Here is a 22,711-nt window from a genome sequence, read left to right on the forward strand (position 1 = left end):
GGCAATGTGAAAGATTTGGACTCAAAGATTTAGGGGACATTTTATGATCTTGTGTGCACCTTAATGGGACTTTCATCAAATGTTTGTGTCATCTGCAATCGGTGAGCAGATCTAAGGAGCTACAGGTTTTTTTGACATAGCCCTTCTTTTGTAGGGTTTTAAAGAAAAGGGTTTTTTTACCCCTCAAAGCTTAAGGTATTACAGAATACCATAAGGTATATTGTTCTAAGGTAGTATAGCAGCAGGAGGTGCTATTCGTCCTACTGTAAATTTCCTGCAAACACATAATTCTGAAAATGTATTTTCACCAAGCTGTATCCATTCTTCTTTTCTTCCTCTTCCTTTCACAATAGAGAAAAGCTTTACTATGTAGTTTAAGCAAAAATATCTCTTGGGAGGCTAAATGCGTAATTGCAAGCATCAAGGTTATCTACTTACAGGTTACTAAAATACAGAGGTCTACTATAAGTCAGGTTTTCTTAAAGTGATAAAGGGATTTGCTGTATAACAAAGAAGTCATGACAATTTCTTGGGAAACTTGCCTGTTGTTTGTACCTGAAAAAATGAGGTGTATGTGTGTACGTTTGCTTCAACCTTGAAATGTAATACCTTATTTACAGAAGAGCTAAATGTTAAGCTTATTGTATCAGCTAAGCGGAAGTACAATTGCTTTACCTCTGTAACTTTATAATGGTGGGTAGTGATCATACTCCACATCATAGAATTAAAGAAGCTTGGAATAATCCAGATATGTACTGTAAACCAGAAGCTTTCTTTAGTGCCTCCCAAATCCAACAGTTTTCCCTTCCTGTGCAATCCCATGTACATGTATCTACTCCTTTTCCATTTGGTCCTCCGAGCATCTTTTTTTGTCATGAACCCTTAACAGTCATTGAAACTCATATTCTTTTTTTGTTTTGTTTTGCTTTGTTTGTTTTTTCTTTTTTTTTTTTGGAGGGGTTTGTTCTATTTGTGGGGGGGTTTTGTTTTTTCCTCCAGAGTGCATAACACAAAAAAATCACAAGTAGTGATTCCTTCACCCTAAATCCCACCTTCTTGGAGTGGATGTTCTTGATCACCATGCAACTTACCATCTCTTTCTTCTCAGGAATGCATCTCCAGTTAAACTCCACTCTGTCTCTCTCCTTAGTTTACTTCAGGGTTATGTCTGTTACCAGCTCTGATGAGTCCAGCTCCTTTCTTTTCTTTCTCCTGAAGTTTTCTGTGGTTATTTGTGTCTTAGTTTGAGGACTTCTGCCTAAGTAGTGCTCAAACTATGGACAGAAGGGGCTCACCAATTACTTTTTCCACACCGGTCCCAGATGGTCTTAGAGGCAAGGTAATTGCAGAGAAATTGGTCATTTCTTTTGCTACTTAAACTGCATATTATATGTGCTTTTTCGCTGGAGGCTAAATGGTCCCTACATCTCCGAGTCATAGTGACTAGTAGCAGGAGGATTACTGAAGTAGTTGCTGTAATATTAGCTTCTGAATGAGACTTTTTCTCCTAAAACTCATGTACAGTTCAATAAAATATTAGGGCAGTATTAAACTACTGGAACAGAAGACATAAGTCTTTAATTGCTTTACTTCCAAGGAATATGAAAATGTTCGTCAGCAGCATGAGGATGTGAAACAAAGCAGAGACCAAGCCAAGGAAGAGCTGAAGCATCTGAAAGAATTGCAGTCCCCAGTAACAAAAAAAATCCAAGAAACTGAAGAATATTTTAAGAGTCTGGATATGAAAATCAGAGATAAGGTAAGCATTTTAAGTTCTTGGTTATTGTATGTAATATTTCCGGTGTTTCATGTTCAGCCTTGGAAAGTGTTAACCAATGGCCTCTTTCTTTCTATGCGCCATACTAATGTGTTTCAGAAGAAATTTTTCTGAAATAACTCATGCCCTCAGCTCTCACTGTCTTCTCCATGTCTTTGTTCCATTAAAAACACTAAAATTCAAAGAATGCATTTCTTAGTAAACCTTCAGTAGCAACTCTGAAAGTCCACTGTCTTGGTATTATAAGAGTAAGCAAATTTTATAATTCTCTTCATAGAACCTTCAGGGATATAATTTTATAGTTTCCCTAAATTAGATACTTATATTGAATTAGTTGCCTATTTCCACCTGTTCTGTTGCTCAGTTTTGTGGATGCTCTATTTATCATCTTAAAATGTAGCCAGTTTACTAGTTAATTTAAGTTAAATTACAACTTTTCTGGCCTAAAAGCATTCCTCTAATATTTAACCTAAGTCCATAAGTAGAGTATAATTTTTTTTATTAGACAGTAATCTTCCATCAGCTGTGAATACTTCTATATGTAAGAGAATTTAATGGTAAACCTATCTATGCCTTAACAGCTTTGGTATCTGTTTTTTGAATAGCTGCTCTCTCTGAGAATATGGAAAATTACTTTTTCGGTATCACAAATAGGAAAGTACTGTAATTCTTTGCAGGATTTTAACTAGCACTCTGAGGATATGGAAAATTACTTTTTCGGTATCACAAATAGGAAAGTACTGTAATTCTTTGCAGGATTTTAACTAGCATGTACTATTCAGGCTGCAGGTACTATCATTGCATGCATAGGCTGCACAAATTTTTAGTGGATAAATAAAGTTAAATGATACCATGAGAATGTTTGCTGCAGGGAGTTCTGCTTGAAGGTTACTGATCAGACCCAAGAACTGGGCGTGGAGACATGTCTGACACCTGTAGAGGACTGCTGTAATGAAACATCTTGCAGAATCATGGTCTGACACTTCAGTGGCATTTAGTGCACTGTGAGCCAATGCACTGTCCATGTGCTTTCTTGAAACAAACACACACCCTTCCCCCTAAGGAAACACTCCTCCCCCCGCAACCAAAATACAAACCAGAAAGACCAGACAAACAAAACCCCACAGACTGTTGTTCAGAGCACTTCTGTTTTTCTTGTGATGTAAAGTGTACCAGGCAATACTACTTACCCAAGTACATTATTATTATTATTATTAAGAAAGCCCTTTGCTAAATATATTCTTTGAATTTTGTGCTCAACAGCACTACAAGTGTTTATTATGCTCTGATTCAAAATGCCTTAATGTTTAAAAATCTTCCGGTTTTATTGAAGTGGGCTTTTTTGGGGTGTGGTTGGGTTGTTTTTTTTTCTGTTTGTTTTGTGGCGTTTTGTTGTTTAAGACTATGTGTACTTCCGTAGAGGGAAGTTAACAGCTTGAAGCTTGAAATTAATTTTCATAATGCGATAAGGGCCTTCATGTTTGTGAAGTGCTAAGCTTTGTTTTCACTGCTTGGTATTATCCTGCTAGGTTTTACTCGTATCTTCCATTTCAATTGATGTTATACTAATATATTTTTTCAAATAAGAAAGAATTCTACTGAACCATTGCTATCACAGTTCTTAGAAGTATTGGGCTATATTCCAATAAAAGTTATCCTATTTTGGTATGATTTATAGTCTGTATGAGAAACCTAGGACAAACCAGCATTTTAGTTTTAACTTGCAGGGAGCATGCTCAGCGTAGGCTATTTGCTACTGAGCTGTGAAAGAGTAACTTGGGGGCATGTACTAGCTGACTGACTTACACTCTTGAATCTTTTCTGCTCAGTCTAAACTTGCAGAATACAGCTTTCACATACTAAAGATTCGCAAGGTTAACTGAAGTGATGTTTAATTTGGGCCCAGAGAATAAGTTGGGTGTATTTTCTTCTACATTATTCCAGAAGCCAAAAACATGGGAAAGAGGAAAGATGCTATAATTGAAATAAATAACTTATAGAAGACTTACTGAGATACTCTAATACTACTTTTCAGAGACTATTTACCATTATTTTGATTGTCATATATATCTGATACTATGCTGCACAATAATGAGACGTTTCTAAGCTTCAGTTTTGTTCTAATATTAAATGTTATATCCAAAATGATAAATATTTCATTTTTAAGAATCCCCTGTAGAGTCCGACATAATGGAAAAAGTCTTATGGAAATACATTATATACCTGGTTATGGCATGAAAAATTTGTATGACATCAGAGAAATCAACAAGATGTTAGAGGTGTACTGCTACTTTTTGAACTTTTTTTAACAGTAGCTCATTTTGGGTACTGAAATATGTTTCCTTCCCACATATTCCCTTAGTTGGGCTGTGACAATGAAGTTCTTTTAAAAGAGAATCAGTGCTGCTTACACTATCAGGAAATAATTTTGACCTACGGCAAAACCTTAGGGCGTTTAAGTACCTTACCTTAAAATTGCTTAAATTACTCATTCTTCATTAGTTCTTCCCTTTTTTATAGATGCTGCTTGAATTGATTTTAAGTTAGAATTTTATCTTTATAGATGCAAGAATGTGGTGAGCATTTCACAGATAATTATGCTGTAAGATGGCAGGAGTTGATTAATGGATGATGCTGTTATAAAAACAGTATAACTTTATTTTAGGCCCCAAAGTTGTTTTTTTTTCTAGCCAAATTTGGCATTAAGGGAAAGCAGTTTAGCATTTTAAGTCCTCTTTGTCTTAGACACATGGACCTGTAGGGAACATAATTGTCTTCAGACCCTTTGGTCCAGGCTTATATCCATTATCAAATAACCATAATCCTGACTGCTTCTTGAGATCTTGCTGTTGGCTTGAGTATATATATGTGAGAGCAGAGATAACTATGTATTATGTCTTGTTTGCACTTTGTTGGCAAAAAGCCAGGCATGGCATTATAGATTTTGCCTGGAGGGATCTGGACTGAAAGTAAAGGCAGCACTAAATCTGGGAAGAAATTAACGTATTGAGACATTGCATGACTGTTTCTCTTGTCTCTGTATGTTAAAACCCTTTTAAGGATTTGATTAGACTAAGAATTCTTAGTAAAGTTTTGTGCTTTGGGTGTGTTGGATGTATAGATTCTGAGAAAAGAAAAATTGACCCTTTTTGTAGGAAGAGGTTGATCAAATTGTGTGAGAGAAGCTTAGAAAAGTTTCTGCTTTAGGCTCTTGGAAGTCATTTGAACGGAGTGGACTATCCAACACAATTTTTCTAGCAGTATTTGAGAGTATGAAGAAGTGTGGTGTGATTGTACCATGAAAACCTTAAAGACAATTACAGTTGTTAATCTGTTCTGCAAGGTAGGTGTATATATAAATTGAATTCCAGTTCCTTACTAGTGTCCTGATTTTGGGAACCTTTAGAATTGTTTTGTGAATATTTTGTGTCAATTTCCTGGGAGAAGGCTTTCTCTTCAGAGTGCCTGCCTGAGATCTTTGGAGAGAGCATCGTGGAATCAGTAATGCATTACAGTCAACTGCAAGACCAAGATGTGTTATTCTGTGTTGCCTTCATACAAAGAGTTGTAGAGTCAGAGTCTTAAATTTTTGTGTGTCTTTCAGGTTGTGGGAGGGAAAAGATTCTGCATAATTTTATTTTCTCCATTCTTGATATGTCAGCATTTTCAGTGTGACTCGGTTTGTAGGAAGACATTTCTTCCAGCAGGAGTGCTGTGCTTGTTTGTTTCCATGTCTGCACTGAAATTAACTTCCTTCCATCCTCCTTCCGGTATTCTATTTGCACTGTTTGCAGTTTTGAGGGTTCAGGGGAAGAGGAATTAAGTTAGTAGAGAAAGCATAGTACGCTTTCACTGTGCTCGGGACTCAGCTGTACAAGTGTCTGGTCAAGTGGACCTAATAAGACCTGCACTGAGCAGGGGATCGGACCACATGATGCTCAGAGGTCCCTTCCAACCTATACTATTCTACAGCTCTTGTAGAAGCTGAGAGGGATGGAGAAAGAGTAGAGACATGCCTACACATGAGCCAACAAGTTGTCAAGCTCAGTTGAGTAGGATATAGCTTTAGCACAATGCACTTGAGAGGAAGAGTGGCTTTGACAAATTCTGTTTTGGCTGTCCTGTGTGTTGGAATTTAGGCTTTTCTTGCTTCAAATATAAGCTTTCTTCAGTAAAGTTAGTTTGAGAAAAGAGGCAAGAACATTTTGTAAGTGTAAGGAACTGAATGTAACATTTTTATTGAAATCGAGGATTGAGTTATTTTAATTTCAGATTAGGTTTGGAGACTTCGTCTATCTGTCATGCCTGAATTTGCAGATCTATAGCTGAATGGTTGTGAACAGTTTGTCTGCCATTTTTGCAATTCTTCACAAATTGCTGAAAATCTATGTTACAGGTAAAAGTACGAATAGTAAGAATCTGATGAGTATGACTTTGTCAGTAATAAAATGTTGAATAAATACTTAGTTATGCATATATAGAATGTTCTTTAAAATATGACTGCTTTTTACAAATATAACTAACTGAACTTGTGACTACCTAATTTAAATATCTTACTTTATGCAGGCCACTGAAATCAAAGACACTTCTCAAAAATGTAAACAGAAGCAAGATGCTTTGGACATGAAAGACAAACAAGTGAGTCTTGATATTTGTGACTTTATTGGTGTTTCTTTGCTGATGTATTAATTCAGTACTAGATATAGCATATGCTGTATTCAGATGGAATGGTGCTGCTTAAATTCTGCAGTAAAACACGGATATGGGGGCGGTTGTCTGCTCTTCTCTTAGTAGAGAGGTAAATTTCTCTGAAGAAGCTGCAAGTGCTTCCACACTTTGTTCCTTCCAGTCTTTGCAATGCCTATTAGTCAAACAGGTGTCACTAAGGGTCAGGTGTATGCTATGTAAAATCAGTTACCTTAATACAACAAACAGGAATAGAGAGTGTGTGTATACATACTATTTATTACTATATATTACAGGCTTTTCTTGAAAAGTTACAGCCTCTATGGTACAGCAATGAACTCAGCATTAAACATGCCTACAAATAATGTATGAGATAATGTATGTAAATCCAGCATTTTTTAAAAAGAAACACAAAGATATGTTGTAAAACAGAAGTACATCTAAGTACTTGGTCAAGAAATTTATAAATTAAATGTATAAGGGTGCAGAGTCAGTGTTGCACATTGAGTTTGTGCTATAGGTTTTATGCAATCTTAGGCTAACTTTCAAACGTGCTAAGGAAGATCTTAAGCTTTAAGCTTCTGCTTTAGTAAAACTAAAGTAACTTCAAAAATTGATTTCAAGTCTTACTGAATTTTGGTTTTGTTCCTAAATCTTAACAAAATCTTGTCAGTTCTTTAACTGTTATAGGTCTATTGGAACTATAACAGGCTCCTACAGTTTTAGTGCATGGTTACATCAGCATTTAATATCAGTTGCACAGATACCGTAGTTGTTTGTTACAGGTTTCATGTACTAAACTCCTCTAATGTTGGAAATACTCCAAATTCTTAGATTGAAGAAATACATCAGGCTTTGAGAATGAAAAAAGATGAAGAAATGGACAGACAGAGGAAAATACACGATACTCGCAAGTTGATAGAAGACTGGAAGAATGAGCTCAATACAGTGGCAGTCTCTGAGAATCTTCAGCCACAAACTGACGCCATTAATAACGAGCTGAAAAAACTACAAGAAGAAAGGGCAAATATTGATGGTGATATCAGTGATATAAGAGCAGAGAAAATGAACCAAGAGAGGGAAAAGAAAAGTAAGTTACTTGGGGTTTTGTTTCTTGATTTTTTTTTTTTCTTTTTTTTTTTTTTAATGACTGTTCATACAGAATCTATGTTTTTCTGCTGTAGTGAAATAATTTGACATGTTTACCTCAAGTCTCATAGCTATATCTTACATATATAGCAGTGTTCTTGTCTGTTACCAGTTTTATTAAAAGCAACAGAAACTGCTTGCAAAATAGAAAGAACGAGAAGATTCAAAAGTGGCAATTGACCTTAAAACTATCCTTCAATTAAATTAGTTTCTGATCTCTAGGTAAGGTGACTACTTTGGCAGTCTAGTTTTTTTCCTTTTATTAAATGAAGGTGGGTACTGCTAGCAGGATACAAAAAAACAAACCTAAGTAAAAGCAGTTTGCTTTGAAGATGCAGTGTTTAAAATTGTCTCTTTGGCAGTATATTAGCTACTGATGCTGCTTTTGTCCTGTCTAGATGGACTTGAGCTAACCTTAATTGTAGTAAAGTCCTTTATACTAGCGTAGGATTTACAATTAGTTCTTGCTAAGATACAAAATCCAAAAATTATAACTTGGCGGGTAGGGTTTGTTTTATATATTCTTCGGTGAACATAGTACATTTGCACGTACCTGTCTGTCTGGCACTTGTCGTAGAACCCAAGAAGAAACTGAGGTATGGAGAGACCAAATGATCTAGGGAAGGAGGCACTCCATATTTTACCTTGAGAAGCACAGGAAGTGCTCAGTCTCTGTTTCTCCTCAGTAGCTTATGCTTTTGCACACAGTCTGTTGTCACATACTTATTTTTCCGCAAGCATGAAATAACACTCAGAGATTACATGTTGCTGGTCCCACTGCCTCTTTCTGTTGGCATGTTTTTGGTTTTAAATACAAAGGTAGAATAGCTTTTGAAGAAGGGTGTTTTTAGGACTGAATTCCTATGTTGTTACTGTGCTACCGTATTTTGTTACACTTTGGGTAAGTTCGTTTTATTTTAGATTTTGAGCTTTAATAGTTCTTAAGGTTTTTTTAGTACAAGCAGCATCTTGATTATGGGAATAGAAGCTCTTAATTCTTATAATCTTCTAACAACTTTATTGCTGGAGTAACATAGTCAATAAATAATGGGAAATTCTAGTTATAATGTGCACTTGCTACAGACTTCGTTTAAGAAACTGCCTTAAATTACAGGAATAATTGATCGCCTTGGACAACTTAATAATATAATGAATATGAAAGAAGAGAATCTTAAAGGGAGATTCCGAGACACACACTCTGCTCTTATGTGGCTAAGAAAGAACAAAGACAAGTTTAAAAAACAAGTTTGTGAACCTATGATGCTTGAAGTAAGAAAAATTACTTGCATATCACTCTAACCAGTTAATACTTAGTTTATTTACGCTTTGTAATACTTCAAGAATTACTTTTAAGACTTTCAAAACACATCTTGAAATTTGCAATTAAATGCAGGCTACGTCAGTGGTGAATTATTTGTAATTTTAATTCTTTAGGCAATGTAGTAATACTCAGCATTGACTAGGATAGGGGGTTTTCCTTCCCTTTCCCTCCTCAAGAAGCAATCCTTTATTAAGGACCTCATTGCAGATTTCCTCTAAGGCACATCCAGTTATTTAGACCGAAGTAGTTCTTATTTGCTGCCTAAAAAACATCAGTGGTAGTTAGAATTGAATACCTCCCCTTACAGCGCAGCCTGCTCAGTAGTGGTGACAATATGTCATAAGCCCCAGGTGTTTTTTTGGTTTGCTTTGAACAGCCAGCTACAGACACAAACACCTCATCTATCCCTAGTTTTGTTTTGTGTTTTGTTTTAACAGCCACTGTATTAGCTAGGAATAGTAGGACTAAATATTCAAAAAGATTATTGGTTTTCTAGTTCATTCTTTCACCCTTATCCCAGCCTCGTGCCATATATGCTCCATATAATGTACAGAGGATGGAGAAATCCAGTGCATTCCTCCTCTTTCTCTCCAGAATTGCAAAGCTTATTTTGATGGTATAATGCTATGATTCAACAACCGAATGTTGAATATTTGCATACCAATTCTTATGCTTTGTCTGTGCACTAGAACGATTCAAAATTACTTCTGTTTCATATAAAATACCAAGTATTTCCTATTATTATCAGAAATTCCAATTCCTCCTGGAAGACCCCGTCAAGTTAATTTTACAAATGCCTTGATAGGATACCTTTGCTTTTGCTTTAATGCCTCATTAACGTCTGTAATATCCACTAATGTCTGAATTTGTTTTCTTTGATATTATGTGACTTAGTGTCATGTACTTAACGAATTCTAGCTTTCAAATTGCTAGTAAGTGCACCCAGCCTTTAGCTAACTTGAGGTTATTGAATAGTGTAGTTCTGTGTAATTTTGGCTTTGTATGCCACTTTCTTAACTTTTCCTTCAGGTACGAAAGGCTTCACTCATGTTACAAGTGGATTTTTTAATTACATTTTTTAAGTATTCAAAGAGAATGCAATCAATCTGTCTTTCTAGGGATTCACAGTTCTGTATTTTCATTTGGTGATGCTTACTGTGTCCAAATCAAAGAAAACTGCATATGAGTAATTTGCAGAGTGTGGCATTTTTTGGTTTTGATTCCTGAGTTTAATTGTTTCTGAATAGTGAGATACCTTCAGTAGTACTGGATCAGGGCCACTAGACACAAGATGGTGGTGGTTGCAATTGTAAGGTTAGGGTGGAGCAGAAGCAGGAGAGGTGGTATGGTGAAGACAGTGGGTGCTGAGAAAGGATAGGGATGGTAAAAACTAAGCATGATGACATGTGAGTTACTGTAGATTTCCTCCCAAGAGAGTTGGTTGCAAAGAGACAGGGAATATGTCTTTAAAGACATGTAAATGTCTTTGTTTTCATTAAGTGTAGGCTTGGGTATCATCTGACTGCTTAAAATGTGTTGTGGGAGGTGTTAAGTCCAGTTGTATTAAATCACTTTCTCATTACCTTTCTTTAACAGATCAATATGAAAGACAATAGACATGCTAAGTATGTTGAAAATCACATTTCAGCCAATGACATGAGGGCTTTCGTTTTTGAGAGTCAAGAAGATATGGAAATGTTTCTTATGGAGGCAAGTAGGCACCAGTTTTAAAAATGGATTAAATACTGATTTAGGAGCCCTAAACTTTGAACAAGTTTTGATTGGCAAGATCAGCACAATAACTAATAGAAAGTATTCAAAGGTTTGCTTCTGGATTAAGTTTTTCTTCTGGGGTAAGACTGGTGTTTGGTTTTTTTTAAAGCCTGAACCAACTGGAAAAATGCAGGAATATTAAGAAAATAGTATTTTCTTCTCAGTGATTGTTGTCTTGTCAAGGAAGACAAAAGTTATTTCTAAAAAGAACTATGTACAACAGAATGACAAGAGCAGGAAGCTTCAAATTTAGGAGAAAACATTTCCAGTGCCTCCTGACTAAAGAGACTAGAGGACATCTTTTGTGGGAACACAGTGATCCAAGCAGCAAATCAAGCTTATATTTTCTTAATACCGTTGTTTCCTGGAGCGATAAGGAGATTGCTCCCTCTGAGAACCAGAGAGATGACGCAGGAGAAAAAAGCCACAAGATACAGCATTAACTGTCATAATGCTTCCCAACTACTGTCCACAGAATAGTGTGATAATAGTGTGACAAAATGTCCTGAAATTTTTGAAGACCTTTTCTGCCCTTTACAGAAGCTAGTAATTCCTATATACATGAATGGTACTGGTGATATCTGAGGTTCTGGGGGCTTGTCTGCCTCCATGGTTGTAGAACCCAGTCAAAGGCTTCTTTTAATCAGCTGAACTGGTCTTTCATTTGTATCCTCAATCTTTTCTGACCTGTGGGGATCAGCTTTTCAGAGCCTCTGTAGCCAGTGTTCTGCTATAATGTGTGCAAAATGGCCATACAGCCTGAAAGAGGGGGCTTCCATATTACATCCAGCTTGGCTGTTTTGATCGAGAACCTGGCTCTGGATTTCTTTGGTTGCTTTTGTTTTCTCTAATGCATGGTATTTTCATGGAGAGACATCAACTGAGTTTGGTTTTTGGAGAACTTAGTCATGCCTGAGCCAGAGTGGATTTTTGTGGGTTCTTCCAGAGGTTGTCAGTTAAAATAAATCCCATTCTGTGAATCAAGAACAAATACTTGAATTGCATATAATGAATTTTTTTACCAAAAAATATAATGTAATCTACTTTTAGATGCGTGATCATCAGAAACTAAAAGTGAATGCTGTATGTGCACCTGCTGAATCATGTGCTGAAAACTTACCTTCGAGACCTATTGAAGAATTACAGTATGTGTCACATTACATCAATGGGGAATGGTTTTAAATACAGTGTTTTGGTGTTGTTGCTATATATTTGAATTTTCTATGCAAGTCAGATTTTCACCAATTCAGTTCTGGGTTAGCAAGACTTCTTTGTGACCCTTCAGTAAATTCAGCTTGCTTACCTACCAAATTTTATTTCTGATGCATGCTTTTTTTTCTCCTCTTCAGCCGATATGGATTTTTCTCATACTTGCGAGAGTTATTTGATGCTCCTCATCCTGTAATGAGTTATCTTTGCTCCCAGTACCGTGTTCATGATGTCGCTGTGGGAACAGAGAAGACCAGAAACATGATTGAAAGGGTGAGGTGTCTTAAATAGCACAAACACACCAGTAGTCTAGAGTTCTATTTCAGAAATTCTTTTGAAAGTTAATGTGGAAAAAGCAAAGAATTGCTTTGGCCTTCTAATTGGTCTTTAGAAGTGAGAACAGCTCACTGTACACAAACATATTGCAAGACATTTTAACAGATCCAGTCAATCTAATACAGTACTTCACAGAGAGTGAAATACATCTTTCACCTGAATGCTGTTCCAGGTCACTTATATGAAGTTGTTCTGTTATAGTAACTTCTACTTCAAGTGCCTGAGAAATTCTGGGCAAAATTTTGATCAAACATTTATTAGTACATGACAATGCTGACCTGTCGCAATGATTACAAGCTACTTTTTTTTTTTTTTTTAATACATTAAAATGTTCAGTTTCTGTACTTCAGAAAGTACAGTTGCATAGCTTTGTTTGGAATTGATGTGGTAAATGGTATATAAACCTCTTTGATTCTTAGAAATAGACTAAGCTCCCACTAGTAGTAATGTCTCTACCGTAGTCTTCCATGGATTCTTGTAGGCTCATCATTGCTGGATTATAATGGGTAACCCACAAGGTGGTTTTCAGTTTAAATCCTTATTCACTCCTCTGTGCTGGACATCTGTTGTCTAGCTTGTACAGACAGGGAATTCTTGAACACAAAATCGTGGAATGGCTTGGGTTGGAAGGGACCTTAAAGATCATCGAGTTTCAACCCCCATGGGCAGTGACACCTCCCACTAGACCAGGTTGCTCAAAGCCCCATCCAGCCTGGTCTTGAACACTTCCAGGGATGGGGCCTCCACAACTCCCCTGGGCAACCTGTTCCTGTGCCACACCACCCTCATTTCTTCCTAATGTCTAATCTAAATTTCCCCTCTTTCAGTTTAAAACTGTTACCCCTCTTCCTATCACCACACTCCCTCAAAAAGAGTCCCTGCTCTTCTCTCCTGTAGGCCACCTGTAGGTAGTGGAAGGCTGCTGTAAGGTCTCCTTGGAGCCTTCGCTTCTCCAGGCTGAACAACCCCAGCTCTCTCAGCCTGTCTTCGTAGGAGAGGTGCTCCAGCCGTCATCATCTTAATGGCCCTCCTCTGGACTTGCTCCAAGAGGTCCATGTCCTTCTTGTGCTGAGGAGTCCAAAGCTGGATGCAGTACTCCAGGAGGGGTCTCACCAGAGGAGTAGAGGGAGCGGATCACCTCCCTGGACCTTCTGGCCACACATCTTTTCATGCAGCCCCAGAATACAGCTGGGCTGCAAGTGCACATTGCCTGTTCATATTTAGCTTCCCATCCACCAACACGGTCAAGTCCTTCTCCTCAGGGGTGCTGTCAATCCGTTCTCTACCCAGCCTGTGTTTGTGCTTGGGATTGCTTTGACCCAGGTGCAGGAGCTTGCACTTGGCTTGGTTGAACTTCGTGAGGTTCACACAGGCCCACCTCTCAATCCTGTCCAAGTCCTTTTGGATGGCGTCCCTCCCCTCCAGCGTGTCAACCACACCACAGGGGTTGGTGTCATTGGCAAACTTGCTGAATGTGAACTCAATCCCACTGTCCATGTCACTGACTTAGATGTTGAACAGCACTAGTCCCAGTACCAATCCTTGAGGAACACCACTTGGACATTGAGCTGTTGACCGCAACTCTTTGAGTGTGATTGTCCAGCCAGTTCTGTTAGACCTGTTAATATTTAACTGCCTGTTCATGATGCAGTACAAATATTAGCAGGTCTTTTCAGTATCTTTTTGCAATATCAGAATAATCAGATGCATAGTCTGTTTAACAGTATCTTTAGAGTTCTTTTCTGACCAGTCTCAATTACAAATATAATGTCACACTAATCTTAACGTCATCTTTTCGGAAAGGCTTGTTAACAAATCAGAGTCTTTCATAAACTGAACTTCTTTACTGTGGGTTTTAGCTAGTTTATTCCTTGTTTTGAAAAGCATTGCCTTAAGTAATGGTTTTGTCAGATCAATATTTTTGTATGTTTTTTAGGTCATACAAGAAACCAAACTTAGGCAAATATACACAGCAGATGAAAGATACGTTGTTAAAGTATCTGCTTATACAAACCTAGTCCTCTCTACTAATACATCCCTGAAGGCAGCACAGTTTCTCAGTAGTTCAGTGGACACAGATGAAAGAAGACAGTTGGAAAACCAGCAACAGGTAGGAATTTATTTCTCTGCCTTTTTATCGTCCAATCAGCATACCCTACTTCCACGTGTTAGTGTGGTGTGTTTGTAGTAAGAATGCTAGTGGTGTGTGTTCTTTTATTTCAGGACATCAATAACACATTAAAGTCATTGGATATGCGTTTGACTACATTGTTTGAGAGACAGAAATATCTGGAACACAGAGACAATGAGCTCAGGCAACAGAAGAAGGAGCTTGTAGAGAGAGGAAACAGGAGAAGACAGTTGGAATCGAAAATCAGTGTGAAGTATGATAGGTAGGAAACAAACCACATTATCTAATAAACATGAGCAATTTTAATAACAAAGGTAATCTGGCTTCCTCTCACTGCAGCGTGCTTTTACCCTTGCAAAGTAACCAGTTGTTAAGCATCATATACAGGTGATGACACAAATCATTCACTCAATATTACTATAGTTTTCTGTCTTGGTGGCACATATCTAGTAATACCATAATGTACAAAAATGGTACTAAGGAAGCATGTCAGGGATTGAGTTGGACCCTGGTTGACCACAGTATTTCTCTTAATGTATACCTGGTTTTGTGGGCCTCTGCAATTAGTTCTTCTGTTACTGCTTTGTCATAAGGGAAACCCTGGCCATAGCTCAAGAGGTATTTCACTTAAGCTAATGCTCCCAGAAGGCAGTGTAGATGAGATAGCCCCAGGCTTCCCTCCCTCCACTCCTGTAACACAGTCCCAGCAGACCTTGTACCCTCAAATACTCCCATATGATTTTATACCACGCTACTTTTCATTTTCTGAAAGTTGGTGGTTGTACCAGAATACAATTTGAAGGAAGGAGGTGAACCCTTTACCTAAACAAATATTGGTTAAATCATTCCCTTTGAAAAAATTACATTTTTAATTTTGAATAGGGGTAAGAATCCTGACACAATTACAGACAAGGCTTTTCTTGTATATTGTGGATGTCTTTCTGTAGATATAGAAATTATTTAAATAATCCTTGCAGTGACTAACTATTTTCAAATGTTCATGTTTCTAATTGATATGAGTGTCTGAATTAAGCTGGATATAATTTTGAAAGTAATATACAATGACAGAATCACTTCAGTTGGAAGGGACTTAATGTAATCTGTAGTCCAGCTGTGTTCTCAAAGCAAGGTCAACACCTGTATTCACATCAGGTTTTCAGTGCTGTATCCCACTGCACCTTGAAAGTCTCCACAGACATTGCACAACCAGTTTGGACATCCTGTTCCACTGCTTGACTGTCTTTATGGGCAAAAAGTTTCTCCTGACATCCAGTCTGGATCTTTTTGTTTCAACTTGGGTCCACTGTTTGTTGTCTATTTTGTACTCTGTATAAGAGCCTGGTTCTGTCCTGTCAGTGGGCTGCTTGTAGGAAGAATAGTGGGGGTTGCTATTAGGTGCCTCAAAGCTGTCTCTTGTCTAGGGTGAACAAGCTGAGCACCCTTATCCTGTCCTTACAGGGCCTGTGCTGTAGGCCCTAGCCATCTTTGCTGCTTCCCAAGTTTGCTGCAGTTTTTTGACGTTTGGGACGGGGGGCAAAACTGGGTGCAGTACTGAACAGAGAGGAAAAGTCACTTTCCTTGTGCAGCTGGTTCCATTCATACAGCCTGTTGTGATTTGGCCTCAGACGGCAACAAAGGACCAGGTGCAGCCGCTCGCGCAGAACAGAGCCCCCACGGCCACAAGACCGGGAGGGGAAAATCAAAATAAAATGGCAAAACTCGTGGGTTGAGACAAAGGCAATTTTAACAGAACAGGAAAGGGAGCAAGAAACAACAACAACAAGAACAGAGGGATATACAACCGCGATGACGGTACCGCCACTCGCCGACTGCACCCTGGACGCCCCCAACCGCTCTCCTCCCCCGGGGGTCACCTCCTCCCCCCCCTTCCCCAGCAGCTCCGGCTAACCCTTGGGCATGGCTCACATGGGATGGAATACTTGTGTCCCTCCTAGGTCCTGGGGAGAATTAACCCCATCCCCGCCAGACCCAGGACACAGCCAAAGGATACTGGGGCACCTTGTTGCTGCCAGGGTGCACTGCTCACTTATGCTCATCTCGTTGTCCCCCAGTACCTCAAGTCCTTTTCTGCAGAGCTCCCCAGACACTCTGTCCTGAGCCTGTATTGCTTCCAGACCCACTTCCTTCACAGGGGCAGGACTCAGCATTTGTTCTTGCTGAGTCTTATGAGCATTCTGTCAACCCCTTCCTCCAGACTCGGCAGACCCCTCTGAACAGCAGGCCTATTGCTTCCCCCAGTTTAGCGTAATCTGGTGGCTCCTCTGTGTCACTTGCAGGGATGTTAAACTGGACAGGTCCCAGTTCTTAATCCTGTGGTACCCAACTTTATAATGTTCCTTCCAGCAGAATACAACAGACTAACCATGACCCTCAAAGCCTGACCATCCAGCCACCTTTTTATTGTGGGTTTGTTGTTTTTTTTTTAACCCATCTGGGCTTCCATCCATCCAAACTGTAGTCTTTCAACTTGAGTACAACAATATTGTGGAAAACAGCATTGGAAAAAGTTAGGGGAATGAGTCGGGATCCAGCAGCCTGAGAGGAAGGTGAGGTTGATGCAACTTCATGCTCCTAGGTGCAACCACTAGTGAGGCTGAAGACACATTCACACAGAGCACATCTAAACAGCACGTATATACATATTTACACACAGTGTCAGTGGCATAGGACAGATAGACACACAGAGGAACTGGGCAAGCACAGCACCAAGGGCCTCATAATTTTCCTACTCTGTCTGCACAGGACAGTGCTCCCTTAGCGAGACTCCTGCGCATACATACGGCCAATGTGGATCATTGTGCAGACACTTCAAGTCTGCACAGTGGCTGTCCCTGTTGTCAGTCTCCCCAGTTGCTGGTACCTGCAAACCCCTGAGGCTGCAGACCTGTTTGTGTTGCCTGTACAGGCTGCCTTCCACACTCATGTGCTTACGCATGCAGAACTGGATGGGACTCCCTGGTTTCCCAGTAGCCCTCGGATACGCACTGGCATACAAATGTGCAGGCGTAGCCATGACTTGCCTAGTCCCTCCCAATAGCCACTACACTTAAATCATACACATGTCACCAGGTCTCATCCCTAGAGACAGCAAACTTCAGTCGCTGGCAACCAGGCTGGACTCCCCTGGGCACTCCAGTAGCCATCTCCTCCTGTGGTCTCACCCTTACTGACACACATACCTCCTTGGCTCCCAGGCCATTTCACCTACTTGCCAGCTAGTCCGACTTGATCTTCTTTAGGGATCAAATGCTCACTTGCACACCCGCACTTGTCCCAGACGCTGTCACCATGAACACATAGGCCTCTGACCTCTGGGCCCACTCCAGTCACTTACGTCTACTCACTCTGGTCTTGCCAGTTGCTGGCACCGTGGACAAGCAAGCCCTCTGCTCTAACGTGTATTTTCTTGCACTTACACTCCCATACATACACAGAAATGCTGAATAGAGAGTCCCTCACCCAGGAAAAGAGTGAAAAATGGAATTGGATAAGAAGGGAAAGTGCCAGTTAAGCACGGCTGGACAAGCATATTGACTAGCCAACTATTTATGTGTAACAGTCCCTTTTATCCCTGTATCCCTCTGTTTTCCCACATTTGTTTCTCTCCAAGTCGTCTAGATCCCTCTGTTTCCCCATATTTGGTTTCTCCCCTGAATATCCGATACTAAGTCCTGTGGACTCGCAAAAAACTTTTCTGCTACATCCCATAATACATCACCCTCAGTCCAGAGTGTGCTGTAGTGTTGACTTGTTGGGTTTCATGTGTGGTCAATGGTGTTGAGACTGTCCTAGCACAGGCTGTTGCTTCCTCTGAGTCCTTGATTTGGAGTCCCACCTGCTAGGGTGCCCCTGTGTTCCTCTGGGCTTGTGGAGATGACCATATCATGGGCTGATGGCTCCTGTGACAGACCTCAGGGTAGCCAGGGTAGGGTGGTATTTGGCCTTCCCCAACCTGCTATTGTCTTTTGGTTTTGGGTGTGCAGGTGAGCTTTTTATCAGATAACCTAATGGAACTCCTTGCTAAAATTGAGGTAGATGGTAACCGCTTCTCCTGTCATCCAGTCATTTTATATTGGGGTTCATCAGGTACCCTGATAAGGGTACCCAAGGTACCCTTGGTAAATTCTTGCTGATTCTTCCTTATCACCTTCTCCCTTATGCCCCTAGAATGGGTTTCTGAGGAGACTTGCTGCACAATCTTCCCAGGGATCAAAGCAAGAATGATTGGTTGGTAGTTTCCTGGATCATCCTTTTGGCCTGTTTGGCAGTTTTTGAAGATCCCCAAAAGCTTTGCAGCTTACTAAACATCATGATTATTTCATATGAAGTTCTTCATAATTACTTGTGTTTGAGGTTTAAAATGAGTGAAAATTCTGGTTTTCTGCATTAAGTTGAGGACACAAATTTTTTTATTAGTTTATGTAATAAGAATTAAGCAGGCCTCCTGAACTCTTCTGTCTTGTATTGTTGCAAGGAACTAGCAGCAGAAGAAAAGTGTCATCCTTACATTGATGGGTTCTTTTAAAAAATTTTTAATCCTGACATTTACAGAAGTAAAGGAGCATGTTTGCTAAGTGATGCTCTTAGTGGCCAAAATCAGAATTTCTTTAATTTTTTTTTATTTATTTTTTTAGGTTTAATGTGCATAGATTGGGAATGTTTAGGTATACAAATTCCTGTTCTTGCTATGTAATATTACCAATTTTAATAATTTTTGTATTTTTGAAAAATTTATTTTTGATAAAGATTAATCAAATATTGATTCCTCCCATAGTTTAAAACAGCTGGAACAAGATGCTATTGACTTAGTGAAGGAATCTCAACAGGCAAATATAAAGATCAAAGAAATAAATATCCAAAAAGTGAGACTTGTTACTGAATTAATGCATCTCATAAAGGTATGTATTTTTAACTTGGTATGTGTTCCACAGTTGTGAAAAGTCCAATTCTTGTAACTTATGTAGGAGGTATGCAACATTTGGATGTGTTACTGTAAATGTTTATGAGCTAACTTGCTTCAAGATAAACATCTTTCAAAGCTTTTATGAACTTGTTCATCTGTTGTTGATTTTACTTGTAGATCATTTGGTTGCATTGATTTAGACTCTTGAGTGACTGAAGTCTTAAAGTCCATGGTCAGATTCACTAAATACAGGAATGAACTAGGAGTTAATTGTGTTACCACTTCAGACTATAAATTTTCAGAATTAGTGCATAATTCTGTGACGTTTTCCTTCCATCCTATTTCATTTTCTCCTTTTTTTGTTTTGATTGGAAAAAAAAAAGAGTAGTCATTAGTCATGTGAAAAATTGACCTGAAACTGTAATCATCCATGATTATGGAACAGGGCAAGATGGGAAAAGTACTCAAGTCTCAGGCTCCAATATTGTGAGGTTTTCTTTAACACAAAAAAGAAGCAAGTAGTCTGGGCTTAATTGTTGCTTTAGCTTAGCCTGGAAGCCCTGATAGTAGGAGCTGCCATTCACAAGGTGAATTTTCTTAGGTTTTTTTTTAATAACTAAGGAGCAAAACCCAGTTACTTTTAGTTCTAAGGGAATCTGCTTGTGCTTTTGCACTCAGCAAGGAATGGTGCCATTCTTGCAGCGACTTTGAGCTATGCCATGCCTTAGTAATGTTGAAATGTGTTCTTGCTTACCCCTGGAAAGAGTTGAGTATTACTTTTGAACTGAGTCAGTACAGTTCAGTTGCTAGTATTTCTATAACAAATAAAATAATACATAATAAATAAATATAATAAAGAAAGAAAGAAAGCAATATTCCAAATGGGTCAGCTGCTGCTGTTTGTTGATAGGCATGCACTGCAGCAATTGGAGTGTTTCAGAGATGACCTTCGGGTCAGATAGCCTAAGCAATTTTGAAAATGCCAAAGAGTGGCAGAAGACACCTGCTATGTTAAAACAGTCGCTTAGGCTGTAGATTACCTTACAGAACTTGCAGAACTTCTGCAGGTAGTAACAGTACTGAAAAGTAGCTCTTTTAAAAACTTGTGCAAATGTTCTGTGTTTTAAACAGGAATTTCTAGAATATGCTTTTTATTTTTTTTATTTGATGCCCCTTTCCCAGAACGTAAACTGTCCAAGTGTGTTGGAAAGTGCAGCTGAAGTTGTTTACTGACTGCCATATGACCTGCCTGAAGGAGTGTCTTAATGTTTTTTTCACCCAGAATTGGAAAACAGATTTGACGCGTACTGTTTATTTGTCAGTATATCAGGGGCCTAGGGGAGGATGGATGGTATTTGCCTGAAATAGTTATTGATTACAAAGGGGATTTATTTCAGTTGTGTATCAGCTTAATTTTCACACTGTATGTGCTCTAGGAAAAATATGCTAGTACATACTGAAGAAAAGAAAATGGTCTGATACAAGAAAGATGTTTCATTACGTGTTGTACCAGATTGTTGAAATCCATACATTTCTGGTGATCCCCAAACCAAACAGGAATGCTTCCAGGTTTATGGGAGTCCTTGTACTTTCTTCAATGGGTTTTGTAGTTACACTAGCTGTAGGCTGTTAAAGTGATAAAAACTTAGGTAGTCATACGTTTCAGACATACTCCTGCCACAGAAGGAAAGTTGAAACATATATGGGATTTTTGTGACTTTGCATGGTGGCAATATGATCTACTTTTTAAAGAGTTCTGAGGCTTGTGTGGAACAGTCAACTAGAGTGATAGGCTGCATATACATTTGCACAAACACACAAGGCAGAGCGTACTTGGCACGTACCTAATACACGTTAATACTTTACAACCAGTTGACAGAGACAGCCTTGTTCCACTGTTTCAGATTCTGGTACTGCTTTTGCATGTAGTTCTCTTTGTGCTGTTGTCTTTGAATAATCTTAACTTTTTCATCTCCTTTTGTTATGACTTTTTTTCAGTTTAATTCCCTGATAGTTGCTTTTAAACTAAGTGGATTGGAAATGAATAAATGTGTTCCTGTGTCTTAAGTTCACACTGCAGAAAGTTTGTGTTGAAACAGTGTATAGTAAAGATCTCAGACATTGGCTCACAGTTGTGGTCAGAATCTCTCAAAACTTCATCCTGCTGGGTCTCCTAGGTCTACATTTGGAACCTTGTTTTCTCTTTCATTAAGAGAGAGGATTCCTTTATATTTATATGCCAATTGTTATGCCCCGTAATTTGAGGTTTGAAGGTACACTTTACACATACCAACAGTATATTGCTGATTTTGAAGCCCCTAGACCACTCCTGAGGATGACTGGTTTAAAGAAACAACCATTTTAATGTCAATGTTGTCAAACTAGGTTTTGGGGATCACTAAAGCCTGTTAAGAAACTTCCAAAATAGAGCTGTTTCCTATTATTATACGCTATTCCAGTTAAGATACAAGACACTGGAATTACTGTCCATCCGGTCAGTCATCTTGCATTGTCAATGAGAGAGGCATATACATTATATGTTTATTTTTTGACCTTTCTCCATCTCTGTGTGTGACTTACGAAGTCCACCAAGATCCACCTGTTGGATTCTGTATCTAAGAAAGAATTGAGATGGCTTTGTCTTTTCTCACATTTCACATGTGATTATGTAGTGTAGAGAAAGAGAATGTGCTTTTGTGGTGTTAAATTATTTGGTTGCAAGTGATATATATATGCTTACAGATTAGAAGCACATGGGAACTATACACCTTGAAGAGCTTGGGTCACCAATAAGTCACCTTTCTTTTTCATTGAATTTGAGAGACAGCAATGTGGAAGAGCTGAACACAGTGTGAGATTGCATGCTATGATCAAAAAATTGTTAGTTTCTAAATCCTGAGAATGATTATATCAGTTTTGAGTCTTTTGTGGGGAAAAAAAAATGACATTTTCTGTTTTCCTGTGTAGAACTGTGTATCGCTGAACATCCTCAAAGCAGATTTGGTTCTTCAGAGCGCTACAGTGGCTGCTGAGAAGAACAGACTAGAATCAGAGTATAAAGCAGCAAGTATACAACTAAGAGCTGCAGAGGTAACCATTTCTATGAATACTGGGAAGTCTACTATGAAAACATCTTCTGTGGAAGCCTTTATGATGTAGAAAGGGATGCTTCTGTGTCTTTGTTTAGAAATGGTTATTAGTGTTGCTAAATATTTAGCTTTAATTTCTGTAGTTTGTCTTCAGCCTCTTCCTCTAAGCTGAATGGGAGCTTTGCTGCCTTCAATTAAGACATCTAAGCTTCTGTGAAAATGTACTGATCAGTCATAGTGTCCTGTATCTTTTTATTGTAATGCATAAAGTGTGTAAAAAAGCTAGCTGTTATTTGGAAGTAATATTTTTCTTCTG

The 22,711-nt window shown here is 38.7% G+C and overlaps 1 protein-coding gene across 1 annotated transcript in view; it reads left to right on the forward strand.

Moving 5' to 3' along the window:
- SMC5 (structural maintenance of chromosomes 5) overlaps nucleotides 1-22,711 on the forward strand; it is a 50,942-nt gene that overhangs the window by 11,366 nt on the left and 16,865 nt on the right. The window contains exons 7-17 of the mRNA XM_014958492.1: nucleotides 1,598-1,759; nucleotides 6,344-6,415; nucleotides 7,298-7,553; nucleotides 8,727-8,881; nucleotides 10,530-10,643; nucleotides 11,757-11,851; nucleotides 12,056-12,188; nucleotides 14,188-14,361; nucleotides 14,475-14,644; nucleotides 19,178-19,301; nucleotides 22,274-22,396. Coding sequence (XP_014813978.1) covers nucleotides 1,598-1,759; nucleotides 6,344-6,415; nucleotides 7,298-7,553; nucleotides 8,727-8,881; nucleotides 10,530-10,643; nucleotides 11,757-11,851; nucleotides 12,056-12,188; nucleotides 14,188-14,361; nucleotides 14,475-14,644; nucleotides 19,178-19,301; nucleotides 22,274-22,396 — 1,578 coding nt within the window. The remainder of the gene's footprint in view (nucleotides 1-1,597; nucleotides 1,760-6,343; nucleotides 6,416-7,297; nucleotides 7,554-8,726; nucleotides 8,882-10,529; nucleotides 10,644-11,756; nucleotides 11,852-12,055; nucleotides 12,189-14,187; nucleotides 14,362-14,474; nucleotides 14,645-19,177; nucleotides 19,302-22,273; nucleotides 22,397-22,711) is intronic.

The sequence above is a fragment of the Calidris pugnax genome, unplaced genomic scaffold, assembly GCF_001431845.1.
Source record: "Calidris pugnax isolate Ruff unplaced genomic scaffold, ASM143184v1 scaffold360, whole genome shotgun sequence".
NCBI lineage: Eukaryota > Metazoa > Chordata > Aves > Charadriiformes > Scolopacidae > Calidris > Calidris pugnax.